This window comes from Sorex araneus, chromosome 2, assembly GCF_027595985.1.
Source record: "Sorex araneus isolate mSorAra2 chromosome 2, mSorAra2.pri, whole genome shotgun sequence".
NCBI classification, from domain to species: Eukaryota; Metazoa; Chordata; class Mammalia; order Eulipotyphla; family Soricidae; genus Sorex; species Sorex araneus.
In genome coordinates, this window is record NC_073303.1 from 108502076 (window position 1) to 108529852 (window position 27777).

The 27777-nt window shown below is 42.3% G+C and overlaps 1 protein-coding gene across 1 annotated transcript; it reads right to left on the reverse strand.

Moving 5' to 3' along the window:
* Positions 1–1583: 1583 nt before the first annotated feature.
* On the reverse strand, positions 1584–27709 carry MAL2 (mal, T cell differentiation protein 2). The gene is made up of 4 exons (XM_004607648.3): positions 27474–27709; positions 10959–11129; positions 7605–7763; positions 1584–4148 (listed from the first exon to the last, which is right to left on the reverse strand). The coding sequence occupies exons 1-4, from the start codon at positions 27597–27599 to the stop codon at positions 4077–4079; spliced, it is 528 nt and encodes a 175-aa protein (XP_004607705.2). The 5' UTR covers positions 27600–27709; the 3' UTR covers positions 1584–4076.
* Positions 27710–27777: the final 68 nt, after the last annotated feature.

Consider the following 27777-nt stretch of genomic DNA (forward strand, 5'->3'; position numbering starts at 1 on the left):
TTGTATTAAATTTATTTTTTTGCTTTTTGGCTCACACCCGGCATTGCACAGGGATTACTCCTGGCTCTGCACTCAGGAATTACTCCTGGCGGTGCTTAGGGGACCATATAGAATGCTGCAAATCGAATCTGGGTCGGCCGCATCCAAGGCAAATGCCCTACCTGCTGTGCTATCACTCCAGCCCTTCATATTAAATTCTTGAGAAAAAGAAGACTCCACAAAGGAATTCATACTAACCTGGGACAGAATATCATGAAAGTATAAATTATAGGCTCTTTGTAAAGCTGAACATACAAAACATTAAAAATATGTATGTACATCTAATATAAACATAATCATGTACAAACATATAGATAATATTGCTTCTCTTTAAGCTTTGTACCCTCCTCCATTAACTGCATAAAAAAAATTAAATTGTGACCCTGTCATCCCGAGCATATCTGAGTGTGGCCCAACCCAATGCCTTCCCACCCCAACACACACACTCACACACATGAGATTCTGGCATATGCAGAGTTGGGAATTCATATTTTTGGAGGGTATTCATTTTGATATGTAAAGGTAAAATGGTATATCTCAGATTAGATAATATTTCTGCTGTCTGTTCTGGGGGTCATCAAGAAGTCAAATTAATTCAGGAAAGGACTTGACAATGTATGGCAATGAGCAAGACTAGATACATATGGTTCTTACCAGAATGAATGAACCAGAGATGAATTCAGGCTGAAGAACAGCCCAGTGACCACTGCAGACTAAAACTGTGTTTCTCTGCCCCATTCATGCTGATTTAACCTAAATGATTACATCTAATCTCATGACTCCTTGTTTATAACCAAAAAGTTCTAAAAGATGACAGGTGCCATTTAAAACATGTTCTTGATAGATTCCAAATAAACTGTGTGGGGGAGAAAAAAGGGTCCTGTTTGTGGGTATGTTTAATATGTAGGATCTGGGAGAAGAGAGAGATACACAGCAATTAGGAACCTGGACTTTGGAGTCAGATCAATGGGATTTAAATCTCAGCTTTCCCACTGGCTGAGTACGTGGTCCTGGGTGCCCTTTGTCTTTAAAATGGAATAATAATGTTTACCACATATGGGAGTTATGATTTATATGAGAAGAATTAAATGAGATAATACTTGAAAAATGCTTAGGATACAACTTAACATATTTTAAGTATTATATAATTTTTTTGGTTGTAGTTTTATTTTGGGGCTACCCCTGGCTGTGCTCAGGGATCACTTCTGGCTCTGTTTTCAGGTGATCATATGCAGTGCTGGGAATCGAACATGAGTCAGCCACATGCAAGGAAGCACCCTGCCCACTATACTATCTTTCTGGCTCCATAAATGTTTTTTTTTTAATAAAATGTAATTCTCATTTAAACTTCATTCACATTGCTTTCAAGACTTACCTCTTAGACCTTTGTCAAAGAAGGTGTACAGACATTTCTTGAGAAACTCTTACACACAGAAATGCTTAAAATTCAATTCTTTTACATGAGTATAAAAGTTTCAAATCTGCCAAGTTTATATTCAACCTTTAATTAAATTTCAAAGTGAATTTTATTATAAAACACCAGAAAAGGTTATCAAATGAATACTTTATTAGAGTTATAACACTTATAAAATAAAATTCTTTTCATCATGGAGTTACCAGATTCTAAAACCACCCAAGACGTTGTCATCTTTACAGCGGAGATATATAAATTCTTATATGCCAGTATTTTTGTTCAAGTGCTTTGTCACTCAGCTTACAAATCTAAAATGCAATTAATTTACAAATCTAAGCATATTCACAGTTAGATGAGTTTTAGACTTAAAGTTCTTAATTATCTAGAAGCAATTCATTTACAAAAGTGCCACCAAAGCGTTTCCATGAAATCATTTAACGTAATGGCAGCAGGTACAGACCTGTTATACCTTGGAAACAAAAATAGAATCTCACAATTAAATCTAGCAGACGATATAATTCCAGGTAGAGCAGATTAACTATATATCCTTATGGCACATTTACGACTTTGTAATATACAATTTTTAATACAAGTTCAAATGTGTGGTCTTGAGCTAGAAAAACCCAGAGAGTGGGATATTTATAGAAAAGACATGATATGTGTATAAAGTCACAAAACTTATTTCCTTCAGCCACATAGTGAAACATGTTTTCTCCTTAAATTCTAAAAATGAAACTCTAACAAAGTTCTTTCTAGGAGATTATTACATCAACAGCAGTTGATTACTGAGCACAGACCATACTACTGATTCATGATTGTTCTATGTTCCATAAAATCTAACAGTCCTATGTATACATGGCACACTTTAGGGAATATTTCAGCTAAAAAGAAAAGGGATGAAAGAACAGAGCATTCAAAAGCCCTCTTTTCCCAGAGGCAGCAAACTGGAGCAACATATAGCCAGTGGAGTGGGAGTTGGGAATTCCTTACTTCAATGTGGTGAGAACCTTAGAGGGAGTCCAAACTTATTCCCTTCTTTCAAGCCATACTGACACTTGTCTACAATGAAGGTCTTACAGGTGGGTTAAAACACTTTCTCTTTTTAAAATATGCTAGTCAGCCAGAGGCAGGTTATTTTGTTTTTGATGGCTGTTGTTCTAAAAGTGACTTTGTGCTGTCACCAATGCAAAAAGAACACGTGTGGATGGGTTACCATAAAAAAAAAAAAAAAACTGGGAATTTATAACTTTAAGATAGAATTACTACTATATTCAAATTTAACTCAAAAAATAGAACAATTAGAAGTTAAAACTTATTTTAGAGCTCTAGATTTGGTAAAGCTTTACATAACCACACACAATATTCATATATTCATGCACAGGGCAAACAGCTATATTTTAAAGCATGACTAAATTCAAAGTATGATGTAAGTGGAGAGATACCAGCGCTGGTAAATGGTCTTTGGGGAATCTCCATGTGAAGGATGTGAAGAGGGAGTTTTGCTCACTTGTAGGAGATCTGACTTTGGTCAGGCTACAAGGGATCCCATCATAAATTACACTTCCTTATAGCTATGTTTCATGATTGAAATAGCTTGAGAAACTATATGCTCCTTATTACTTGAGAAATGATAAGCCTGTTTAAGGTATTTGACAATTAACAAAAAAGCATTAGGATTATTGCATTATGATACAACTGTGAGATTTATCTAATTAACTTTAGCTCAGAAAAAAAGTTTAATAAAATACAGAACATACAACTATGGGTTTATACCACAGGCCAGCAAACTATGATTTGAAGCATACAGGCCAATTCCAACCTTCCGTCTGTTTCTTTTATAAAGTTTTATTGGAATAAAGCCACACACTCATTTATGTGTTGTCTACAGCTACTTTCATGTAGAAACATCAGTACAAAATAACTGCAACAGAGGCTGTACAGGCCTGTGAAAGCTAACATATTTATTATATCTCCAGGCCTCTAAAGAAAATGACTATTAATCCCTGTTTCATGTTCAAAGATAAGGTTTAGTGGTAAACCTATTTGGAATGTTGTTTTGGGATATTTAGTTAAACTTCAAGGTTCACTAAATTTCCAAGTTTAAGCATCTGGGCAACTAGACAAAAGAGAGACTCCTTTTCCATGAATATTATCTGTTCATTGTGTGGATATAAAGGGAAATTTTCTTTGAAAAAGGGAACATGTAAAAATAATGGCATTATATATATATAATATAATTAATATTATAATAAAATTTAAACTCCACCCAGAAAATAAGACTAGGCTTGTACTTAGATTCTGTTTCAAACTGAGTAACTTATTTTTGAAATGTTCTTATATCTGGACAGAATGACATTTAAATCAATCAGACTATAAGTAGACAAATGAAACCAACACCTGGACAATGCTTCTTTCTTCCTTTTTTTTCCTTTCTTTTTGGTTTTTGGGACATACCTGGCAAAGCTCTGGGGTTACACTGGCTCTGCACTCAGGAATTACTCCTGGCAGTGCTCAGGGGATAATAAGGGAGGCCAGGGATCGAACCCGGGTCTGCCACGTGAAAGGCGAATGCCCTACCCACTGTACGATTTCTCCACCCTGGACAGTGAGTTACGAAGGAGTGTTACGGTCGCCATCTTCGTAAAGCCAGACCCAAACTGCAACCATAACAAGCTGTCGTCACAAAGGCAAAAATCTGAGAAAAAAAGAAACAAAAATCCACATCAGATTTGTAGAAGTGAGCTTAATGAAACACACATCTTAAGTTATATTTATTTGAAGGTAGACTGATCTGCCTTAAAGATACTTCAACACTCAGGAAAATGTCTCTATGAATCTTTATAAGTATGGCTTTTACCACTGTTTTTTCTCCTCACATCAGTTCTCTTTCTTGAAACATTCTAGCCCTTGAAAATATGCTCATTTGGGGAGAGCATTATGTTGGACATCTGCTCACAAACTAGACTCGTGTGTAAAATATTTAGAAAACCTCAAGTTCCATGTAAGGCTATTGGCATATTTTTCAAGAGGAAATTTTCTACTGGCTAGAATGGAGTATGACATAATGTATACAGAGAGCTGAACTAAAAAAAACCAACAAAGAATCACTGTATCACTGACATCCCATTGCTCACTGACTTGCTCCAAGGGCAACAGTAACATCTTCATTGTGAGACTTGTTACTATTGTTGGCATATCGAATACGCCACAGGTAGCTTGCCAGGCTCTGCCAGGCAGGTGAGATACTCTTGATAGCTTGCTGGGCTCTTCGAGAGGGGCAGAGAAATCAAACCTGGGTCAGCCACATGCAAGGCAAACACCCTACCCGCTGTGCTACTGCTCCGGCCCCCAACTAAGAATATTCATTCAAATCTAAAGGGGAAAAAAGAGCTTTAAAGACAAGCATCAGCTAAAGGAATCACTGATCACTAGCCCATCTGAAGAGATTTCTGTGAAAGAAAAAGGACCCCACTTTGAAGTAGCAAAACACCCGAGAAATGTGGGTGAGGATGAAACAATAATGATCCTTTTCTTTGGGGTGGGGGTAACAGTATTCAATCGGTCAGGTATTTCTTACAAGTATGTTCATGCTGTGAAGGCTCACTGAGCTATTTACTTAACAATCTGTAAACTTTCCCATATGTTATGCTTCAATAAAAATAAACTTCAAAGACAAAACCAAAAACAAAAACTCATCATGAAGTGTTAGTCATACAGAGGTGTCACCGTGGAGAATGCAACTCTCCTCAGAACTGTAGATTGTATCAAACAGTTCTATGACAATAGAAAATAATTTTTAAAACAGCACAAGGAGTATCCACAGATACAATCATCACTTTTGTGTGGTAAGTTGTCCTCAGGCCTCCACTCACCTCAGAATTCTTATCTCTAGTTTTCAAACGAGGATTTCTTAAGCACCCACTATGTGTACATTTGAATATTTGTAAAACATAGCTAATACTCTCCTCACTCTTTGGGGATTTGTGGTCCATAAAGATGAGGCAAAGCAATAAAGTACAATAAAACATCATTTAGTGAATGAATCCTTTACTAGGAATCTCCAGTCTAAGAAGGACTATCAGGCTCACCTATGACATTTTCACAGTTAAGCTAACATCCTGCTGTTTCTCCTGCCCCATTTCTTTTGGATACATTGCTAATTTAGATTCCCTGCTGAGTTGCAAGTGATTGTTTTTGATAGCATTATTGACAAGACAGATCCTCTCTTTCAAATATATGAGAATAAAATGAATCACTATCATGTCACAAATCAATGACATATATTTATTTAAAAAACTCAGAAACTAAAGATTTACTTCTACTGCAGAGTATGGATAAAATGGGACTTGATGTAGAACTTTATCAGGCAGTGATACTGAAGCCAGCTTTACTCAGTTCATGAGCTAGAGAGGCCAATCACAATAGAGAAACAAAACAATCAAAAGAAACATTAATGTGAAATCACAAACTTGTTCTTTGTTTTGTTTTCTGGTGATGGGGGTGAGATCCAGGGCATGACACATACAAGGCAAGTGGTCTATTACTAAGTTATATCCTTGGCCCAATCCGTGACATCTACTTTTCTCTCACCAAGGATTTGAGCACCCGCTATTCTTGTGAAAGTGGGATCTTAGGGCAGCTATAAATACTTTATTCTGGGACTACTTAATGGCCCCACAAAAGGTCATAGAATCTAGCCTCTGCCACTGAAAAGAAGGGAATAGGAGTAGCAGTGGAAAATCTAGGGGGAATGTTGACTAATGAAAAAAAAAGACACTTGATGGAAAAAAGTTAATTCTGGTCTTTGAACTTTTCTTTGGAAAGTTGCTAAAATCCATGGTTTTCAACTTATCTCTGATTCACCAGGCTTCTGTGGAATACTTCAGAGAAATGAGTAGAGTGACCTTATGTGAAGGGAGAGAGTTTCCCCGCACCCCAGCACTGGACTCCACTTGTACGTTCTATAGGCTTTGAACTGTGAGACTTCATTAAGAAAAAGCAATTTCATTCCTTATTCAAGTCAATATAAAATGAGCTTACTTATATGACTGATGACTCTCCAAGCCAGAGCCAGGCCTCCTTCCTGCTGCAACTCCACCTTCAGCCTAATTCACTGCAGACAATGGTGTCAACAAATCCTAACAGAGACTTGGGACATTTAAGTGGGCAGGTCTTGGGGTCATCTCTCCTCTACCTTTCAAAACCCACCTTCTACACCTGTTCTGCCCCTGTCCAAGGGGTCAGCATGTCACATGTGACAATTCAAATTTGATCTTAAAATTAATGCTTCAGTTCCTTGTTCCTTAATAAGCTTGTTCAATGGCTTAATCATTACATAAGGCTAATACTCCCTCAATGGAGAACAATATCTTTTTTAAGTTCTTTTGGGGTAACACTGCTCCAGATAGGTTTGAATGGCTAGATAGTGAGTACACTGAGCTGTTCGTATGTCATATGTATATAATAGTACTATGTAAGACTATTACTTGCCATGTAAACATAAAATATAAAGAATTCAAGCTTGAAAACTATCTATATAAATCCCAAATATTATTTTATCAAACTACAAATGTCAATACAAGACTATAAACTCACTCAAGTGAACTAAGGCATTGAGGTGGATAAAATTTTTTTCAGTACTGTTCCCCGTAGAATGCATTTCACCTGGCCATCATCCAATATAAATGGTTGGGACATTTTCCTCCCCCATTCACTCCCTTTCCCAGTGGCAGGTACTGAGCCTCATTCACTCTCCCCCCAATAATCAATGAGCTACTTGCCACAGGATAGTATTAGTCGAGTTAAAAAGAGAAACAGAAAAAGCCTGGTGATAACCAATCTCCCTTACCATGTCTGAAGTCATAAAAAGCCACACAGTTAATTCTTTTTCATAGAGCAGACCTGGTTCTATGGGGTGAACCTCTGCCACTGCCTGACTAGAATTCATCATGAACATCAAACTCCTGGTGCTTTATGTTCATCATCGAGAGAGAGCACCACGGGTAATAATAGCACTTCACTTACAAGAGCGATACTGCAAGTGTAAAGCTAGTGGCTGTTACTTAAGAAAACTAATGCTGCCTGTGAAGTTTCTCGGAGGCTATGGCAGGGCAGGGGAGACGCTGGTTAACTGTGCTCATCAGACACTTACTGTGGCAGCTACGTTTATGTTATACTGGTTGTCATCCAGGAGCGGCGTCTCAGCCAAGGTTGCATTGCAACCCCGAAGATTATGCAGGGATGTGGCTGCTGCTTCCAGTAAAAAGGCTCCGAAGTAAAAGACAAACACTATAAAGTGGTAAACAAAATCCTGAAAGCGGAAGGAAAGGAAAGACATCTTCAATGAAAGCTAAGATTGGCCTCTGTTTGTAGAAAGATGACACTGAAGGTTGGGAAGCTGAGAACATTGAATGGAAAAGTCTTCAACTACATTCATGGTTTGTTTGGGCTCTTCGATTCCAAATAAAGTCGAGTCAAGGGATCCACTGCAGCGGATACAGCAGCAACCCCTCTGGTAAGAGTGCATTTAAAAAAGATTAATTCATTTCCCCTCCTCTTCCGCTAGCTCTTTTCTTCTAGTGGATGGTGGCTTGCATACTTGATTGCAGGGCACAGGTCACAAACAATAGTGCTGCTCTGAGCCTATGAGGCAGTTGGGGCCGTGACAGAGATGAAACCCTCAACCTCAGGTCTGTCGGGCAAATGCACCGCTACCGAGCCATATCCCGAGGGCTCTGGGGACTTCCTGTCTTCAGTGTCTTCAGTGCAAAGACATGATTCAAGCTTAAAGTGTCACAGAGCGCCATGTTAACACAAATAAAAGAGTAACATGGGCTGTTCTCAACTTTCAACTACAAAGACGCTAAAATAATTACATCTTGTTTGGTGGAATGTTTTTATTTATTTTTTTTGTTTTTGTTTTTGGAGCATAATAATGCAGACCAGAAGCACCCAGGATGGAAAAACAAATAGAGAAAATAACAGGCTAGCCAGCCTTTGTCACCCACACCCCAAGACAGGCATTATGCGCACAGGAGCAGAGCGGGGTGGTGGTGGGAGAAGGATGTCATGCAAAGGCCCAGGGGCAGCAGCTCCCCACTACTCCCCACCGCTAGCACTCATCACTTTTGCCGAAGAAAGTTTCTCTTACTTAAAGTGAAATAAAATGGTATTATTTTGATCTGCTCATCCCCCACCAAAAAAAAAAACAATAAAACGATTTTCAAAATCAAAACTTATGCCTTTGCCCTGAACTAGGAAGGAGCAAATTTTTAGCACTAATTCTGTTATTACACTTTATATTTTTATTTCATTATACTAATTCTGGAAGGTTTGGGACAAAAACTAAAGATTTCATGAATGTTAATTCATTCTCATCATCAATACAGGTGAGAATAGTCAATTTTCAACAATCAGTATCTTTAGAAAATAAATTATTTTTTAAATTCACTCTTGTTTCCTTTACGCCTGGAATACAGAAGACATTAATCTATTATCACAGGGGGAAATAATTTTTTTCAGCAATTAATGTCTAACAATTCAGAATGCAGTAATTAAGAGTTGCTACCATCTGGTGATAACTGCATGATATGCATGGCTCAAACATTTTCTGGCTAAGAGTACACAAGTTATATTACAAAACGTCTCTAAAACAGTTCATTATTAATGTGCAGGAAGTCAGAGAGAAACAGGAGATTCCTTTACATAAGCCAACATCCCAGTACACTCCTTGAAGGCAAGCGCTGGTTCTCTGAAAGTAAGAGGAAGACTGCACAGAAGCCAGCAGCTTAATTTCTGCTGTGTTTTGCTAATTTCCTTTTTTCTCAAGTGAAAGTGGCTATTTTGACTAAAAAAATAAACCCTCGGGATAATCTCTGCGGGTGGTTTATGGGAGAGACTGTTAGACCTTTCATTTCACTTGCCCGTTTATAACATGATTTAACTGAAATAAATGTTTTCTGTTGTCTGAATATCAGATAGAATACTATGATTTAAGAAGAAATGGCAATTGGGGCACCTACTACACCAGTAAGGAAATTAATGATTGGACTACATAACAAAGATAACAACATAAGCCAGCAGGAAAAAAGATGGTATGGACATACGTCTAGTAAAACCATGAGTGGTATTGGAAAAATGCTTAACCACTAGGCATGAATGCCAACCAACACTGCAGGGTTTTGGAGACTCGACTTTTCCAGGTATTAACCCTTTAGTTAGTGGGCTATTGGGGGTTCAGAAAAGCCCTAACTTCAGGGCCAATGTGACAGGCATTACCATACTTGGGGAGAGATACAGGGGTAGGGCAATGGCTTCCTATCAACGAGTACCAAAGTAGCAACAGTAGACCTCAAGTGGTATCAACTAGCAAAATGTCATCCTTGAGTCTGATACTTAAAGAGCTCAGTCACTTTAACTACTCTATTCACATATTATTTGGGGGAAAGTCAGACATTTAGAAAGAGTAGATCATGTATCTACCTGACACTTAAATAGGGAACTCTAATCATCATACTCTTTACTTTCACACTATACTGTAGCTTACTTATACAAAAGCATTGTTTAAGAAATGAACATGCCCCAATTAAGTATACTGCACTGATAAAAAATATAATGCTGACCATCATCTGAGCTGTTAAAAAAATGTTGCCTTTGTTCTAGGCACTGTTGCCACAAATCTTCAAGTTGTAAAACTCGTATCTTGTACACTTTCAGCCAGAAATATTTTTGAGTCATATATATCATGGGCATATCACCAGATGGTAGCAGTTTTTAACTGCTGCATTTTGGAACTGTTTATCTTCAAACACAATAAAAGAGGCTTGCAGGTACTTGAAAGGGCTATGCAATATAAAAAGCCCAACTAAAGGTCTGACTTAAATTTCTAACCATCAAAATGTGATCACAGACCATGGCAGCTTATCCATGGACTCCACTAAAGCACTATTCACCATGGATTAGAATCCATGTCCCACTGGTCCAACCAGGGAATGAATAACCATAGCAGAAAAGAGGCTCCCAATAATACCTGGGAAAAGTCCTGATGTTATCATCTTAAAAAAAAAAAACTGAGCTGATTGTAGATTCATTTTCTTAAAATTTAGAAATTCTTAAATATCTCTTTTCTTAAGCCTTTGGAGAACACAGAGCCTCATTTTCTGCAAAGAATACATCTGCACTTAAATATCTAAAACAGAAGTAAAGAAGATTTTCATGATACATGTCACAGAATTTATCTTTCAAAGGTCAGTGACAAAACTCACTTGTCCCATGAAAAAGGTCTTTAAGCTAAAGGTCCTCTAGCTCCTAGAGGAACTAGAAAGATCAAAGGTTAACCCCGTTCTATGAACAGGAAATTGTATAGACTAGGTCCCTGCTGCCCACCGAGGCACTCGTAGAGCAGAGCCTGTGGGCTGACCTCTTTCCTCTTTCCCCGCAAGAGAAGCACGAATAAGACCCTGCAGGAGCAGAAAATGTTCCTCCAGCCAATTTTCAAGTCCCTTACCAGGAAGTTCCAGTTGGCATCAATCTGAGTCACCATGCCGGAGAGGAACACGCCCAGGAAGAGAAGGGAGAAGACGAATGCTGTCACGGACACGAACATCACCCATCCTTGCAGCAGAGGTAGAGGGACGTTGGAAGAGGCCACCAGAATCCAGACGAGGCCCCCGAACAGCTGAAAGGAAGCAAGCCAGAGGGTCACGGGCTTGTGCATTAGGAGCAGGTGTGCTGGCCTGCTCCTTCCTAGCACTTTTCTTGCCCTGCCGGCCCCTGCACACCTTCTTGCCAGCCTGCCTGCTGCCACACTTGGCCTGGTTCTCCATTACCAAGATGCTTGTCCTACAGGCGCAAGGCTTGGGCTTCCCCCTGCAGCCTTCCCTCACTGGGCCTTGTCTTTGTCTTTGGGTCCTGCTTTCTTTCTCAGCCCCCAAATGTTCCTAGAATTCTCCTATCATCTAAAAAAACCCTCCTTTGGGCCCTGCTGCCTAAGTACAGCCTCTCTCTGGGGGCAATTTCCCTTTGCACCAGCCACGTTTGCAAACGCATCTGTGCTTGCTCACCACCACTCTCCTCACTGCCTCTCTTCAAGACATCTGAGCCCGGCGTCTGTGCTCACACTTGCCAGAGTCGGTTAGGGCTGCAACCTTCTAACTTCCACATCTAATGGTAACACTGCAGTTCTATTATGACTTTTTTATAGGTGTGATTTTTTTTCAGCAGGAGGTGGGGAGAGTTTGGTCCACACCTGGGAATATTTGGGGGTACTCCTGGCTCTGTGAATGGGCGTATGCTCTTAGTGGTACTGAGGGGACCATGTGACAGTGAGCATTGAAACAGCTTTGGCTGAGTGTAAGGCACGTGTCTTAGTCCCTGTGCTATTTATCTAGGCCCGTAAATGTGAAATTGTTGCCTGTTTGGTCTATTCAGTCACCCATCACTTAATGATGGTGACCAGATACTAGACAATGGCTTAACAGTCTAGACCATGAAGCCTTGGCATTAGGTGTACCATCAAGGTCTGTGTAAATTCACTCTGTGAGGCTTATACAACAAAACAGTCTCAAAATGCATTTCTCAGAATGCATGACTCTTCTCCATTTTTTTAGGAAAAAAAAATTGCAACCTTTGAACTTGTGTACAGAAAGATTTTTTGCAGTTCTCTGCTTACAATATTAATAAAGTCTACCAAGTCATGGGGATAGGTACTTAAGATATTCATGGTTCTAATATGCCATAAACACCAGGTGCATACTGAGTACAGTGCTGGTGTGGGGGGAATGGGGAACAAGCTACACTTGGCATCCACTGATACAGAATTCAATCTTTTGTAAGAAAAAGAGAATTCAGCAAGCACCTACAAAGCCACCTTGTATATGTGACAATTGGGTAAATACGGGTGCTGCAAGTTCCTACACAGAGAGCTCAGATTCCTGATATGAAAGGACAGGAAATGTCCCTGGAAGTAGGAAGGGGTGTTGTCAGGAGGATGACAGGCTGTTCCACATTCCATGGCAGAGGGTGGGTGCTGAGATGTTTGCTAGGAGCCCAGAGGAAGCCTGGCAGAGCAGCAGGGGTTTGCAGAGACCCTGCTAGCAGGGGCGGAGGGAGGCAGAGCAGAAGGCCCTGCGGGTCAGAGTGAGGAGTGCAGGCAAGGCTGGATCAGGGGCCAGAGGGGTGTGATCTGCATTGAGAAGCTGCTCTCTGGCAAGACTGTGAGAAACCTGGAGAGGAGAAGATGGAGGAAAAGGGGAGGGGGTGGGGGGAGCCGGTCACAGCAACACTGTGTTCCGAGATTCCGAGAAGAGACAATTCAGAAGTAGCTGGGATGGTGATTGGTGACTGAGCAAATAAAGAGGGAGCAGAAAAAAGAAGAGATAAGGAAAGTGGTCAGGCTTCTGGCTCGGGGAGCTAGTAGTGAAGGAGTACAGGAGGAATGGTGAGAGGCTGAAAGTTGTTTTTGGGGGGTAGGTGGGGAGGTTAGGTCACACCCATGGTGCTCAGAGTTGACTAACTGATTCTGCGCTAAGGGATCATTTCTGACAGGGCTCAGGGGATCATATGGGGTGCTGGGGATGGAATCCAGGTGAGCTGCTTGCAAGGCAAGTGCCCTACCTGCAGTCCTACAGTGCCAGCCCAGGTAGATATGGCTCTAGCCCTCGACAAATCATAGCTGAGTCCTCAATGTCATCACCCAAGCATTCGAGGGCCCTGGTCCTGGGCTAGGCATTCCAGGTCTAACTCTTCAAGCCTGTCTCTTGCCACTAAGCCCTTTTTATTTATTTATTTATTTATTTATTTATTGCTTTTTGGGTCACACCTGGCGATGCACAGAGGTTATTCCTGGCTCATGCACTCAGGAATTACTCCTGGCTGTGCTCAGGGGACCATATGGGATGCTGGGAATCGAATCCATGTCGGCCACGTGCAAGGCAAACGCCCTACCCACTGTGCTATTGCTCCAGTCCCATGCCCTTTATTTTTTAATAGAAGACAAACCCACAGTCCAGAGACAAATTCTTTCATATCTGAATGGTCCAGTAGGCAGACCAAATGTCATCCCCATAGAGCCTACCCTACCCTCAGTGAAAGTGGGAAATTTCCCCTACTGGTTGCTCTGGAAGCTCCAAATCCAGGTGAGTGCTGCCCCGTGCCCCAGGACCCTTTCTCTCCCAGCGCTGGCTCCCTACTGGCAACCTTACCTCTGTGCCATGCCTCAGTGCACTCAAATTCCTCAATCTGCACTCTTAGGCATTCACGGCAGCATGTATTTTTTTTTAAATGTCTTTCCAGCCAAAGCAGTTTGACTATCTACAAACCAAGCATTTCCTCATTCTCAGTGAGGCACTCTGGGCCACCCGGGACACCACCACCCAGGCCCTGAAGACACCTGTGGGGATAACATGCACCGAATGTGTGCAGGGGCTCTAAACATTGACAGCAGGTCTCCAAATCATGCTATTTCAGTTTGGTTAGTAATAGCATTGATGAAAAGACAATATTCAGTCCTCCTTGGGCCTCCGTGTGGGGGAGTCTCACAGCTCTTCCTACGTCTGGCTGGTGTTTCTTGGAGGACGCCAGCTTCCTGCCACAGCCCAAAGATGTGCAGGTGAGCTTCCTGGGCATGTGTGGGTGCCGCAGTGATCTGTGAATGCACTGTGGACTGGAAGGGTGCTCTGTCCAGGGCCAGGTCTTGCCTTGTACCCTGATCTCACAGGCGAGCCTAGGGTTCACCACTGCCTGGAACCAGAGCAAGCAGGTTGGGAGGTTCACACATATAAATCATGTGTCACATTAGAGGCCTTTAGGGCTCCTGCTGCAGTCAGAAGTCTGACGAAAGTTTTCCAACTAGAAATGCGCTGCAGGGAATTAGTTCCTGTTTATATGCATATCTGTAATATATCTGTAATATATATTGACTGGAGCGATAGCACAGCAGGGGTAGGGCATTTACCTTGCATATGGCAGGCCAGGGTTCAATTCCTCCACCCCTCTGGGAGAGCCCAGCAAGCTACCAAGAATATCTCGCCCACATGGCAGAGCCTGGCAAGCTACCTGTGGCGTATTCAATATGCCAAAAACAGTAACAACAAGTCTCACAATGGAGATGCTACTGGTGCCCGCTTGCTGGAGCAAATCGATGAACAAAGGTACAAGTATGTTACAGTGTTACCGTGCTTATACAGATCTGTTTAGGGTGAAACTGACATTGAGATACACCATTCACTCAAGACTACAGTTGCCATGAACTGACTTTGAGGATTTTCTGTTGGCATACAGAAAGTGCTCACATATTTATTTAAGCCAAGAAACTCCTAGTGGCCCAATGAGAAAATACGGTGCTCCAAATATTAAAGCCCGATCATTTGTCTCTTGCTTCATAATTATCTAGATGTCAGCCAAATCTCGCAAGTTACTGAAACTTAAAAACATAGGTTTTTAATTCAAGTTGATAAAGGGGCCTAGGCATATAAGTCATTGATACTTTGAAAACCATTTCTGAAAGTCTGCTTAATTATCATTTGTTCAATGATAACAAAAGTCTCAGTCTAATAAATGTATAGCCAGGATAGTTGTAGGTCAAGTCCCACCTTCAAAAATTCATAATCAACCTAGAAAGTCTTATGAAATAAATATAAGTAATGAATATTAAACACATATTAAAATGTTGATCACTAACTTTATTAGTGGACATATTAAAAATAACCTTCCCAGCAAAAGTCTACTCTTTTATACAATTTACTAAATTATTGAGTGTGTTAAGGTTTTCAAATATTTTTCTTTTTTTCTCTGTTTCTTTTATAGATTTTCTCACTTTCATACTCCATATAACATCATTACTCTACTGCTTAAAAAAATAAACACCATTGGAGACAGAAGTGATATTATGATAGAAAACATCATAACATATTTGCACATGACCGGTCTGGGTTCAGTCCTCGGCACCCCAGTATCCCAACCAACCCCTGCCAGGAGTGATCCTTAAGCATAGAGACAGGAATAAGTCCTGAGCACTACTGGGTGTGACCTCCAAGAGAAAAAGGAAAATAGATCATTGCGTATCTGTAAATTCAGCAGTCATTTATTGAGAACCTAGGTGTAAGTATAAACGCCAATAAAGAACAATTGGTGACTGTTTATGAGGGCAGAGGCAGACTTGATTAAATAAGCATAATTATATGCCATAGGGATTGTGATATCTAGTTGATATCTATAAGAAATAAACCCCTGAAATTAAACATGACACTTAATAAACCGAGTGGACCTCAAACAGGTGGGCGTCAAATCAACTGCCAGGCACTGTAGGAGAATTCCAAAAGAAGTATGGGGGAGGGCAACTTCCTGTCTCTGAGAGTTCCAAATAAGGGAGAGACAGACTTCATTATAACGGATTCAAGAGCAGATTGTGGGGTGTGCTATAAAAAGAGCTCAGTACAGCGAGCTGAGAGACTGGGAGCGGGGAGGAGAATGAGAAGGATCTAGAGAGCTAGGCAGTGCTAAAGCAGGTTTTCAAGGCCAAGCAGAGCTTTGGCAAGGTATAAAGATGAGATAGTATAGATTAACCATTCCTGTCATACTCAAAATTACAGCCCTTCTAACAACTCCCAGGTCCGGGTGCTTCTGTGAGAGAGAACAGAGTTGCCCATTGCAGGAATATGTGGTATGCAAAGAGGGAGAGGGAAGGGAGATGCATGCCCCCACACTCCATAGACACACACACACACACACACACACACACACACACACACACACACACACACACACACACACACACACACACACACACACACACACACACACACACACACACACACACACACACTCAATCCTTGTCTGTTAAATGCAGACCTAAGTCTTGCTCACAATAACATCGGAACAGGATGGGCCAGAAAGCACAATCAACTCAATAAGGACTGCACCCTGCCTCTTCATTCTGGTTGTTGGAGGTACTAGGGCGTCAATACTTTCATTGCATCCTTATTTCATGATTTCCTTCAGCCAGAAGCTATCTTTGCTTCCAAAACTGGCTCCAATTTAACAACTGAGCTTTGAATAATTGGACTGTGAATGCTCCATAGATTCTAAGATTCTGGGTGATGCTCACAGCATTTATGTACCAGTTCCACTGGGGTTTAGATCCTCACCATGCTTGGCAGAGACAAAAGTCTCCTGCAGAAAGCCTTCTTTTTAGACAAGGAAAGCAGGGTGCAAACATGGTTAAAACCTGAGGGAGAACAGTTGACACGGTATCACAGCAACTGTGGAGCAGACACACCATAGGTAAGGGTGCTCACTCGAGTTCTCATCTTGAATGTAGAGTCTCCACTCGCACTCACCTGTCCTCACTGGCCTCACCACTTGCTGACATCCCCAAACATTTGGAAATAGCATAAAATACTCCATGCACCACTCTAAACTTTTTTCTTTCAGGAACAAAGGTAAAGCACATGGCTAGGAATTTCAGGCTTTAACAGAAACATGGCAGGTCGCACTTGGAGAGAAAGGAAAGGCAAAAACTCCTCTCAAAAGTTCTTGAAGCCTTCACAGTGACTCCGTCATTCCTAGATTTCTGAATTTAAAGTGGAGGGACGCAGAACACACCTCAGGCGTTCACCTACATTCTGAGTTTCAATTATTACATTGCTGTACGTTTCTAAATCCATGTTAACTAACTCCTTGGCGGCTCAGCATATATTATTTGCTTTAGCGTGACACCTGCAAGCTAGAGGGCAGATATCTGACTGAGACCTACGCATAGTAAAACTGTGGGAGTCAAAGAGATCTTACAGGAGGCAGGGCACTTGGATTGTACGCAATAGACCCTGGTTTACATATGATTCCTTGAGTACCACCAGGGAACAGACCCCTGGTTTGCATATGGTCCCCTGAGTCCCACCTGGTTCTGAGCACAGAACCAAGAATATCCCCTGAGCATTAATGGTTGTGACCCACCTGTACCCCCAAGAAAGAGAAAAGAAAAGAAACATTTGAAAGTATTGGTCTGCGTGTCACAGTAAACTGAACCCTCTGAGTTGGGATGATAACATGTTTTTGCTAGAAACTGTGGATGACAAAACACAAAACCCATGGGGAAAAACTTGGTATTGAGCAAAGAGCCAGTCTTGCAATTCTGCCTGCCTGGATCACATCTCAACTTCTCTCCTATTTGGACAGTGTTCTTATTGTCCTCAAATAATTTATTTCAAAAATAATGCTGTGTTCCCCAAAACCCCCTTTAACTGTTACTTATTCCCCAATAGTCTGGTTTAAATATACCCCTGGCATCTTAGCTAATGATTTTCAGATCACTTTGACACCCTGATCTTAGTGAGTATACTCTTATTATAAACAGGCCAATTCCTACCTTGACCTATTTTAATTCAAAGTTTGGAATGAGAACAGGGAAATGAAAGTAAGGAAAGTGAAACTGAAGGTATAAAGACTGGTTATACGGTCCCTAAGGGGAAACACTTCATTATTTAGGATCTTCAGTATATAACTTATACTTCTCTTTCTAATTCTGCTATCTATATGTGGGGCGTTTTATCACTTTAGAGGCACGAGAATGGAGAAACCGGCAAAGGTAGAGAAAAACAATTGGCCCCAACTCTGACTTTATTAGAGTTAGTTTTACTAAGACACTGAAGCTAATGAGAAGAACAAATATTAAGTAGCACTGATCTAACTCCTACATTGCAAGAACTGTTCTAAGGGGTTTTATGTTTCCCAATTAAAGCCTTGCAGATACTGAGAAACAATTATTTGTATTCTTCCCAGTTTTGCAATTAGTCTACTGAGGTATAGAGTCCTCAAGTCACTTGCCCTAAGTTATAGTTAACAGATCTCTGACTGGGAGTTTGAATCTTGTGATGACCAGAGCTCGGTGGCCCATGTAGCACTGCTCTGTTTCTCTCAGGCCTGCGTATTCGCTTCAGAGAAGGGTTCCTAACTATGTGCAAGTGAGTGAATTTGGGAGATTTTCTAAAATGGTATCAAGTGGACAGATAAGTATCTGTGCATTTTCCCTTAAATTTTTAAAAATTAAAAAATAGAAAAAAGTATTGAACCCCATGAGCTACAGTTACAAAGCTTTCATGATCAGGTTTCAGTCATAGTTTTCCAACACCCATCCCTCCACCAGTGTACATTTCCCACTACCAATGTCTTGATATTCCTCCCACCTGCCCACCCCAACAGTCTGCCTCAATGGCACTTTCTCTCTCTCTCTCTCTCTCTCTCTCTCTCTCTCTCTCTCTCTCACCCTCCCTCCCTCTCCCTCTCCTTTTGGGCATTTTGATTCGCATTACAGACATATCTGTTCATTTTTCTGAGGTCCTGATCATTTTTATCTAAACCACAAAGAGATTTGTGACCCTACAAAAATTTAGAATACCTCATCTACCTGATAATGACTCCTGTTTACATGGATCTGCCTTACTGGAACACAGAAATAAATACATGATTGAAGGAGAGTTTATTATGTTCAGACTACTTATAGCAAACAGATTACCAAAATAAACTACATGACTTGCACTTCAAAAAAAATTTTTTTGTTGATTTTTGGGTTACATCTGGAGATGTTCAGGGGTTACTCCTGGCTCTTTACTCAGGAATCCTTTCTGGTGCTCAGCAAACCACATGAGATGACAGGGATCAAACCCAGGCTGGCTGCATGTAAGGAAAGAGCCTTCCCTGATATACTACTGCTCGGGCTTCTTAAAAAAAATTTTTAACTGAGAACATAAAATCAAGAGATAGGAAAACTGTTAGAGGAACTTAGCAGGCAGCCCATAAAAGTGCACATTGATTCACAATTTAAAAGTAGTACCATCAAACAATGAGAAGAGATAAACAGAAACTTTCTCAAAAAGGAAATACAAATGACCAAAATGCACATGAAAAAAATGCTCTATGTAACTAATCATCAGGGAGATGCACATCAAAACAACAATGAGATATCACCTCACACAACAGAGACTGGCACATATCCAAAAGAACAAGAACAACCAGTACTAGTGTGGATGCAGAAAGCAAGGGACCCTCATTCATTGTGGGTGGGAATGCCGACTGGTCCAATCTTTTTGGAAAACAATATGGATATTCCTCAAAAAAACTAGAAATTGAGCTTCCATTTGACCCAGCAATATCACTCTTGGAAATATAACCTAGAGGCCCCCAAAACACTATGCAGAAAAGCCATCTTCATTCTAATATTCATTACAGCACTAGTCACAATCGCCAGAATCTAGAAATAACCCAAGTGCCTGAGAAAAGATGACTGGATAAAGAAACTATGATACATCTACACAATGGAATACTACTCAGCTGTGAGGAAAAATGAAGGCATGAAATGTGCTTATACATGGGTGGGCATGGAGAGTATCAGGCCCAGATATCAGGGTGAGTGAAATGAGTCAGAGGGAGACATAGAATAATCAAACTCATTTGAGGACTGTAAGGAAAAAAAAAAAGCATGAGCCTGATACTGAAGGATAGAAGAAATGAGAACCAGAAGGGCTGGTCCATGTTGAAAACTTGCCATAAGTTGTGGGGAGGGCAGTGAGGACAGAGAAGGGACCATTTTGATAATGATAACTGGAAATAATGACTCTAGACTAGAACTGAGTGCTAAAATGAGGTAAAGTGATATACATGATAAACATTCTAACCATATTGCAAACCATAGTGCCTAAAGTTGAAGAGAAAAGAGAAAGAGGGGTTGACTGCCATACAGGTAGGCTGTGAGGTGGTGATGCTGGAAGGAAACAGAGGACATTGGTAGCAGGAAATGTACACTGGTGAAGGGATGGGAGTTGGAACACTGTATGACTGAAATCCAATCACGAACAACTTTGTAACTATGTATCTGCAACTCTCCAGGTCCACACTTCTGCTCATAAGCCATCAACTAGAGTCTTGCTGGATCATTATCTTCAATATCAAGAAATCAAGGAAGACCTCCCTAGGTGGATCCCATGCCACATTGTGCCTGCAGTCACTGACTGGTGTGAGGTCCTTTGATCATGCTTTCCAACAATAAAAACTATGCATTCAAATCCTTGTTTTACTTGTGAGGTCAGTGTTGGTGACACTGTCTTAAAACATCACCATAATCTCAGAGTCCAAGAAGTTGACCTCTCAAAAGATGCTCAATTGCCTTTTCCTTGAAAACAATAAAAAACCAACCAGTGTGCAAAGATGAATCTAAAAGAAAACACTCCCAAAGTACAGCTTGAGATGCTAGGAACACAAAGATGCCTGGAGTCTAGCTCACGCCTGGTACATGGTGGGTGTTCAAAAATAGGCAAGAGGCTAGAGAGGCAGGAACATGTACTTCTCAATTTCCAAGTTATTACTGGCAACGCCTACCACCTGGTTCTCAGGAGTAAGGGAGAAAGTTATGGAGAAGTTGGTATATTTTGTCAGGTTAGCTGATATTACCCACTTCTTTGGACCCTCCGGATTTGTTCTGTTTACCTCTTTTGTTACAATTATCTCTAGAACTTTTAACAAAGGCAATGTTATACCTATTCTTTTCTGCTCTTCTCCACCAATTCCCATGAAACCCTCACCATGCAGACTTACACTCAACCTTGAATTGAATTAGCCCTAGAGTAGAGCCAAGTTATAGTTATAAATTGGAAGGCAAGGGGTAGGGATATGTGTGTGTGTGTGTGTGTGTGTGTGTGTGTGTGTGCGCGCGCGCATGCATTGAATTAAGAAAAGGAAAACAAGGCAAGTTCTGGGTAGCAATGAGAAATAGCATGTGTAGAAGCAGCCTATGTATAAAACATACCAATGCTAAAACCCTTTTAGTTTTTCTGATTCACATTTGAAAACTTAGAAATATGTTTAAGGAAGCTATAAAGAATACTTTTGTCCTTCTCATTCAATCCAAACTTTCATTTTAGTTTCTTAAATAGCTGCTGCTAATCCTAAAGGAAAGCACCCATTAACATGTTATAGGAGAGACATGTATACTGCCCCCCTTTAATTCTTACTTATCCTTCTTATTTTTATTATTTGCTTATTCTATGGCGGGGAGGTGTTGGTGAACACACCTGTCACTACTCAGGGCTTCCTCCTGGCTCTGTGCTCAGAGATCATTCATGGGTGCTTGGGGGACCACAGGTAGAGCTGGGAATCAAATACAGTTTCCATGGATTCTTAAAACCCTATTTTCACATTTACAGGTCATTAGATATCATCGAGGTTAAGATTATTTACACATGCCAATGGAAGGGCACATATCACTTTTCCTTTTTTTTTTTTTCTAATCTCTCTCCTTCTAAAAACTATTATCAAAGAATGTCCTATAAGGTGACTAAGAACAGACACGGGCTCTTTCATATAAAATAGGACACAGGAAATTCTTGCCGAACTGTAAATTCCTGGAGAAGTAAACACTTTCAAGAGCTCAGCAAGACTCAAGGGCCTCACTCTAAGCTGCCTTTCTCCCTCCGACCAACTGGTTCCTACAGAATTTTCACGCACTGCTCAATTTGTCCTGCACAACAACCCGAGTTGCATCTATTAGACCTGCCTGTGTGAGCAGCGGGTGTGAGGGCTGGTTCCCGTCCTCTATCATTAAAGTCCCTTTTAGACAAACATATCCATGCAGATAGGCCATGGCTCCTGCTGCCAGGCACCCCATTTCTACTGTGCTCCACAAAACAAATCTCTCTCTTTGACCTTCTGCATTGTAGCTCAAGGTCAAGGTTTTCTGAAACCCGGTTTGAAGTTTTTCCGTATTTCAGATCTTCATATTTCTTATAAGCTGCTAGTGAGGGCATAAGACTGCTGAAAATAATTGTTGGCAGGGACATTGGTTTATTTTCTCTTATAAAGTTTCAAAGATTCTTTTCACAGGGGTGGAGATTTTTTAATCCCAAAGCAAAGGGAAAAAAATCTTACTTATGGAATTAAAACCTCTTTAGAAAGAAGAAAATATCCCTGGGTAACCCCTCTTCGCCATCGAAAACATACAATGTCCTTCTGAAACTCAAACCATTGTTCGGGATGTAAAATTTCTTTTTGGGATGGTAAGGTTTGGGCCACACCTGGTAGTACTCAAAGGCCCCTCCTGCTGGTTCTTGGCTCCGGGCTAGCTACAAGCAAGACAAGTGTCATAATCCCTATTGCTCTGGCCACCTGGCCACTCATGTGTTCATCTATCTAAAGTTGTAATTTGGGATGAGTACCCTGAAATCCCACTTGAGCAAATCGATGAACAACGGGATGACAGTGCTATAGTGCTACCCTGAAATCCCACCCATGGTTCTAACTGCATGACCAGTTAGACCAGCACGTGCTGTTCTGGCCCAATGCCTCTGAGTTGCTTTCATGGTTAAGTTTGGTCTATTATCATTTCAGGTCATGTTCAACTTCACATAGTCAGTCGTTCTCCTAAGCCTCAAGTCTTCTATTCTTTGCTTCTTTACTTTCCTGGATTTCAGCTCCCTGTCATCCCCTCCAAGCTCCTGCAATAAATTTTTTATCCCCATCTCTGTTTCATAACTAAATTTCACTACTCAAAGATTTCTAAAATACAAGTCTGATCAAGTTTATTCCTGTCTTCCAACTGCTCCCTAGCACAGACAGGATAATTCCTATGCCTTGGCATTTTACCTCTCAGAAAAATTAAAACAACCCGTAAACCTGTTTTTTTTTCTTCCTCTATCATTCAACCAGTCATATATATTTTTTCAAAAGAAAGCAGTAAAGAAAACTAACAATTTCCAGACCTTCATATCCAGTTAGATCTTTTTTTTTTCTGAGGTCTGTACAGATCCTGTTTCTACCTGAATTCTCTTTCTCATTTTTTCTATCTACTGGATGCCTATGCATCAAGCAGGGCCATACCCAAATATCACCTTTTTATTACAGCTGCTTGTTCTGACTACTGGTAAGTCTAGCTGAGTCTAAAAAGTAAAGAGACTGCCTACTTAGCTATTTAAGAGTGGAACACACCTATCTCCAGCCAGATGTACTCTACTGTTTTCCCATGGCACTTTTCATAGGCCAATTTTATCACCCCAAACACAGCTAGCTAATACTCTGACTTCATACTTCACTGTACAAGAATTTCTTTTAAGGGCAGGAAGTATGTTAATTATTTGACTCCCTGAGCAAAAAAAAAAAAGGAATACCTTATGCATGGCCAGTTTTCAATTATTTCTTAAAGAAGTAAAAATTTTTGTGGTACCCTAAACACTGCAATTATAGCCATATACTTAAGAACTCTAAAATAACATCCCAAAAGAGAAATGAAAATATCTCGGGGAACATAGTCGTCCAAATGCTGAAATTGTGAAACACACTGAATTCAATAACGACCTTTATTCTTTTTCATGTTTTAAGCCCATTTTTTTCCCCTGCATATTTTACATGGTAAGTTCATCTAGGACAGAGACTTGAAATTTCTCTCAGCTCCAGTAATTCATTCCAATATCATAGGTATTCCTGTGATATTTGCCCCTTAGCTGTTATTCACTTCCCAAATTTTTATCTTTCTTCTATGAATGGGCATCATTTGATGGCATATCCTTTCAACTAGTTTATATCTTTTCCTAATGAGGAGAAGCCAAAACTTCTTTGTTCCATTAGAAGGCCTTGACCAAAATAAGTAATCAATAAATACTTGATGAAAGATTTTGGAAACTAATGAGGATACAAGGAGAGATTTTGAAAATGATTACTTCTGAAAGTGATGTTTAATACTACAAACTGAAATCCTTCTTGCAAAAATATACCTCCTTGCAACCCTTCATGACAGATATACATTGATAATTCTAGAAGAGTCTGAAAACAGAGGGACAGACAACAAAGATGAGTAGTGGAACACACCTCTCTCACCATACATGTGAGGTTGCAAAATTCTCCACCTATTAATCTAACAGTAATGAACCACTTTATCTAAAACTGTTCGGCATTGTCTGGTTGTTCGTTTTTTTGTTTTTGTTTTTGTTATTGTTTTGGATGACACCCAGCACTGCTAAGGGTTATTCCTATCTCTGCACTCAGAAATCACTCGGAGGGCCATATGGGATGCCAGGAACAAACCTGGTCAGCCGCATGCAAGGCAAACAACCCCGACACACCACCACTGTTGCTCTCGCCCCACTGTCTCTATTTTTAATTTTCCTGTTAACAACTGGCTTATACTTGAGAGATTATGAGTAGGGAATAGGAATGAAATGATCTGAGCAAAGTTATTGGATGATGTTTCAACCGGTAGCTTCACTTGCTTGGTCCACTACAGATTGCTGAGTCTTCATCAGATGCAATTCTAACCTGCCAAGTTTTAGAAGGCAAGAGACGATAAATCAACAACACAAAGTGATTCAAGTAGGAGGTCAAAATGAAGGAGTCTGAGATATAATAGTGAGTCCCCAGAGAGGAGATTGCCTAGATCTTAGAACTGTTCCTGGCAAATTTTCACATTTCATTCACAGGGTGAGGAATTTTTGATAAGGGCCGTGGGAGACTGAACACTTTAGAGGAATCCAAAAAAATTTGACAAAAGGTGCTTCAGAAGTTAGCACTCAGCTACCATCTGTATGTCTGTGCACCGGCTCAACTCTAGATGAACGGATATCAAGGCAGCATCCTTTGTTGTTTCAAGGTATAGTATCCGACCTAAGTCGAACTGAAGGATGGGGTCCAGAATCTTGAGGTTGACTAACACGCTCTCTTGCTTTTCTCAGGTCACTAAGTCCTTGGAAGATCTCAGAAATCTTATTTGGAGGAAAGGGACTTTAGGAGAGTGCGAAGGGAAGCTGCTATTCAAGTAAAGGAAATAATGGCAATCTAAGGTCTAAATGTAGGAAGACGCTTGGCCCTAAAGTGTGACAAGAAAACTGCACACGCTTTCAGAACTGCTGCTCAACAAGAGTTATAGTTGTGTTTGGAGGCTGAGGAATCTGAAGAAACGAGATACAAGCAACCAACCGGCCACTTCTGTGAGTCTGAGATCTCATTGAGAACAGGGAGTGGCAAACATTCTAGCAAATTCCGAAAGAATTCAAATTTGCAAGAGAGGGCTGTCCTGCCGACAAGGCTGGTGGCACCTTCCTCTGGCACTGTGTACATCAGAACCTCCAGGGAGCTGTTTGAAAAAATCCAAAATGTCTTCCGGGCACTCCCCCAGAGATTCAGATTTAATTAGCCTACGCTGGCAACCGTATTTTTCAAAGCTGCCCAAGTAATTAAGAACGGGCAAGAGTTGAGAACTATTGGGAGAGCTCAGAGATATGAAGGTGGGGGAGAGGCAAGACAATAAATTACCTTTCAGGTTAGCCCACAGAATTCGTGTTTATGAAAGTGTGCCCGGACCACAGGTGGTCCCTGTGATGGTATCTGATGGCACAGGGGGAAATACACGAGGATATCCACAACATTGCTCAACTCATTGAGATACATAAGCCTACGGACATACTTCAATGAATATTAGAAAACAAAACAGAACCAGAAGATCCAATGTAAAAAATAAATCTCGAGTGTGGCTTGGGAGAAGCCGACTACAGGTACTGGAGGCTGGAAAATGAACTTTTGGACACGGCCATTGGGAAAACTGCAACGAGGACAGGGCAGAAAGTTCTGAAAGAGCTAAGCCAGTAACCGGAGTTTGGGGAACGTGGTGGGGATGCGGCGCAAGTCCCTATAACATCTTTCTTCTGGCTCCTCTCCTGTCTCCCTCCCACAGCTCGACCGGTGCCATCCTATCCCGGTCACGGGGTTACCTGCGCCTCCCGGGAGCCTTCAGATGCTCCAGTGCTCCAGCGCGCAGGCTCCCCTCGGCCGGCCTCTTCTCCTCCCGATCTGATTACGGATGGCTCAGCCTGCCACTCGCTTGTCTCCTTTTCCAGATTCCAATCTGAGCTCAACTTAATTTAGGGTGCCCGAGCCTTCGAACATGATAGGGCCGAAGAAAATCAATGCTCCTGAGAGGTGTTCCAAGCCCCACCGGGCCACAAAAGTGAAACCGAAGTGCCCCAAATCCAGGTTATGCAAACTCCAAAGGAGGGGGTGAAGGGGAGAGACATGAAAACCCCCAAAGCGAGCAAACAAATCCGGCCTGCAGGCAAGGCCCGGCTTTCGCGAACGTTTCACTCTGTATTTGCCATTCTCGGGGCATGATGCAAGCGCCGGTTGCCCAATTTGTATTTGCACACTCCCGCCCCCCACCTCTCTTCTCCACAACGAGCCCTTAAAGTTTCTACGCTCCCCAAATTCCCTTCGCAAAAAAAAAAAAAAAAGTTCCTTCTCGAGACTGAGAGGGTTCCAGGAGAAGCCAGGTGAGGTCACCTGGGCCCAACAAAGTGTGCCCCGTGGAAGGTGTGCCACGGCCTAGGCGGGCTAGCAAGGCGAAATGGAAAAGGCGGGCCGGAGGAACTTGCCAGCCGCGTTGTACCTTTCCCCCACCGTTCTCGTTCTCACGCCCACTGGCTCTGACTCTGCCAAGGGCAGGGTGCACACTCCACCTTTTTCCCTTCCCTCGCTCCAGGGCCCATTTCGTTTCCGCCATCAAAAGGGCACCCCACCCCACCCCCAGAATGGCAAGGACGGGGAGGAGGGGCGGGATGCTATTCCTCCTGGTACCCCACCTCCCCTCCGCCCCGCATCCCTTCGACCCATCCCCGCGGCGTCGCGGGCACCCTCGGCGACACCTCTGCAACACCCGACAAAATGGCAGGTCAGCGACAGGAGAGGCCGAGAGCGCCGGCTCGGGTTCTCCCCAGTGGTGCTCCCCCGCCTCCCGGCCGCGCCGTCTGGGGGTCTCGAACGCCGCCCACCCCGAGTCTACAGAGCCTTTGCTCCAAAGCTCCCTCCCATCCCGGGCCACGGCGGGGCCGCCCGCGCGCGCCTGTGCCCGGCGGCGGGGAGCAGGTGTCCGCGTAACAGGTGCCCGCGAGAGGGCCCCGGCGGCCGGGAGGGGCGCAGCGAAGGGAACGGCCTGGGGGTCCGTGCAAACCAGCGGCCGGCGGGGGGGCACGGGGGATGGCGGGGCCGTTGCACTCACAATCTCCAGGCACACGAAGGCCCCCGAGTAGGTCCGCAGGATGTCGGGGCCGGCGGGCAGGGTGACCTGGGGCGCGGGGAAGGACACGGCGGGGTTCGGGGGCGGCGGGACTCCGCCGGCCGACATGCTGCCGCTCCTGCGTCTCGGCGCGCCGCCGCCGCCCTCCGCCGCCGCCTCCTCCTCTTCCTCCTCCTCCTCCTCCTCCTCCTCCTCCTTCTCCTCCTTCTCCTCCTCCTCCCGGTCTCCCGCCGCCGCCGCCGCCGCCGCTTGTGTCCGCGGGGTCCGGGGCGCGGCGCGCGGGCAG

Excerpts from the sequence above, each read along its gene's own strand:
- MAL2 (XM_004607648.3), bottom strand. The coding sequence starts at position 27,599 with ATGTCGGCCGGCGGAGTCCCGCCGCCCCCGAACCCCGCCGTGTCCTTC. Across the intron at positions 11,130-27,473 it reads CCTTCGTGTGCCTGGAGATT|CTGTTCGGGGGCCTCGTCTG; the intron begins GTGAGTGCAACG and ends GCTTCCTTTCAG. Across the intron at positions 7,764-10,958 it reads ATGCCAACTGGAACTTCCTG|GATTTTGTTTACCACTTTAT; the intron begins GTAAGGGACTTG and ends TTCCGCTTTCAG.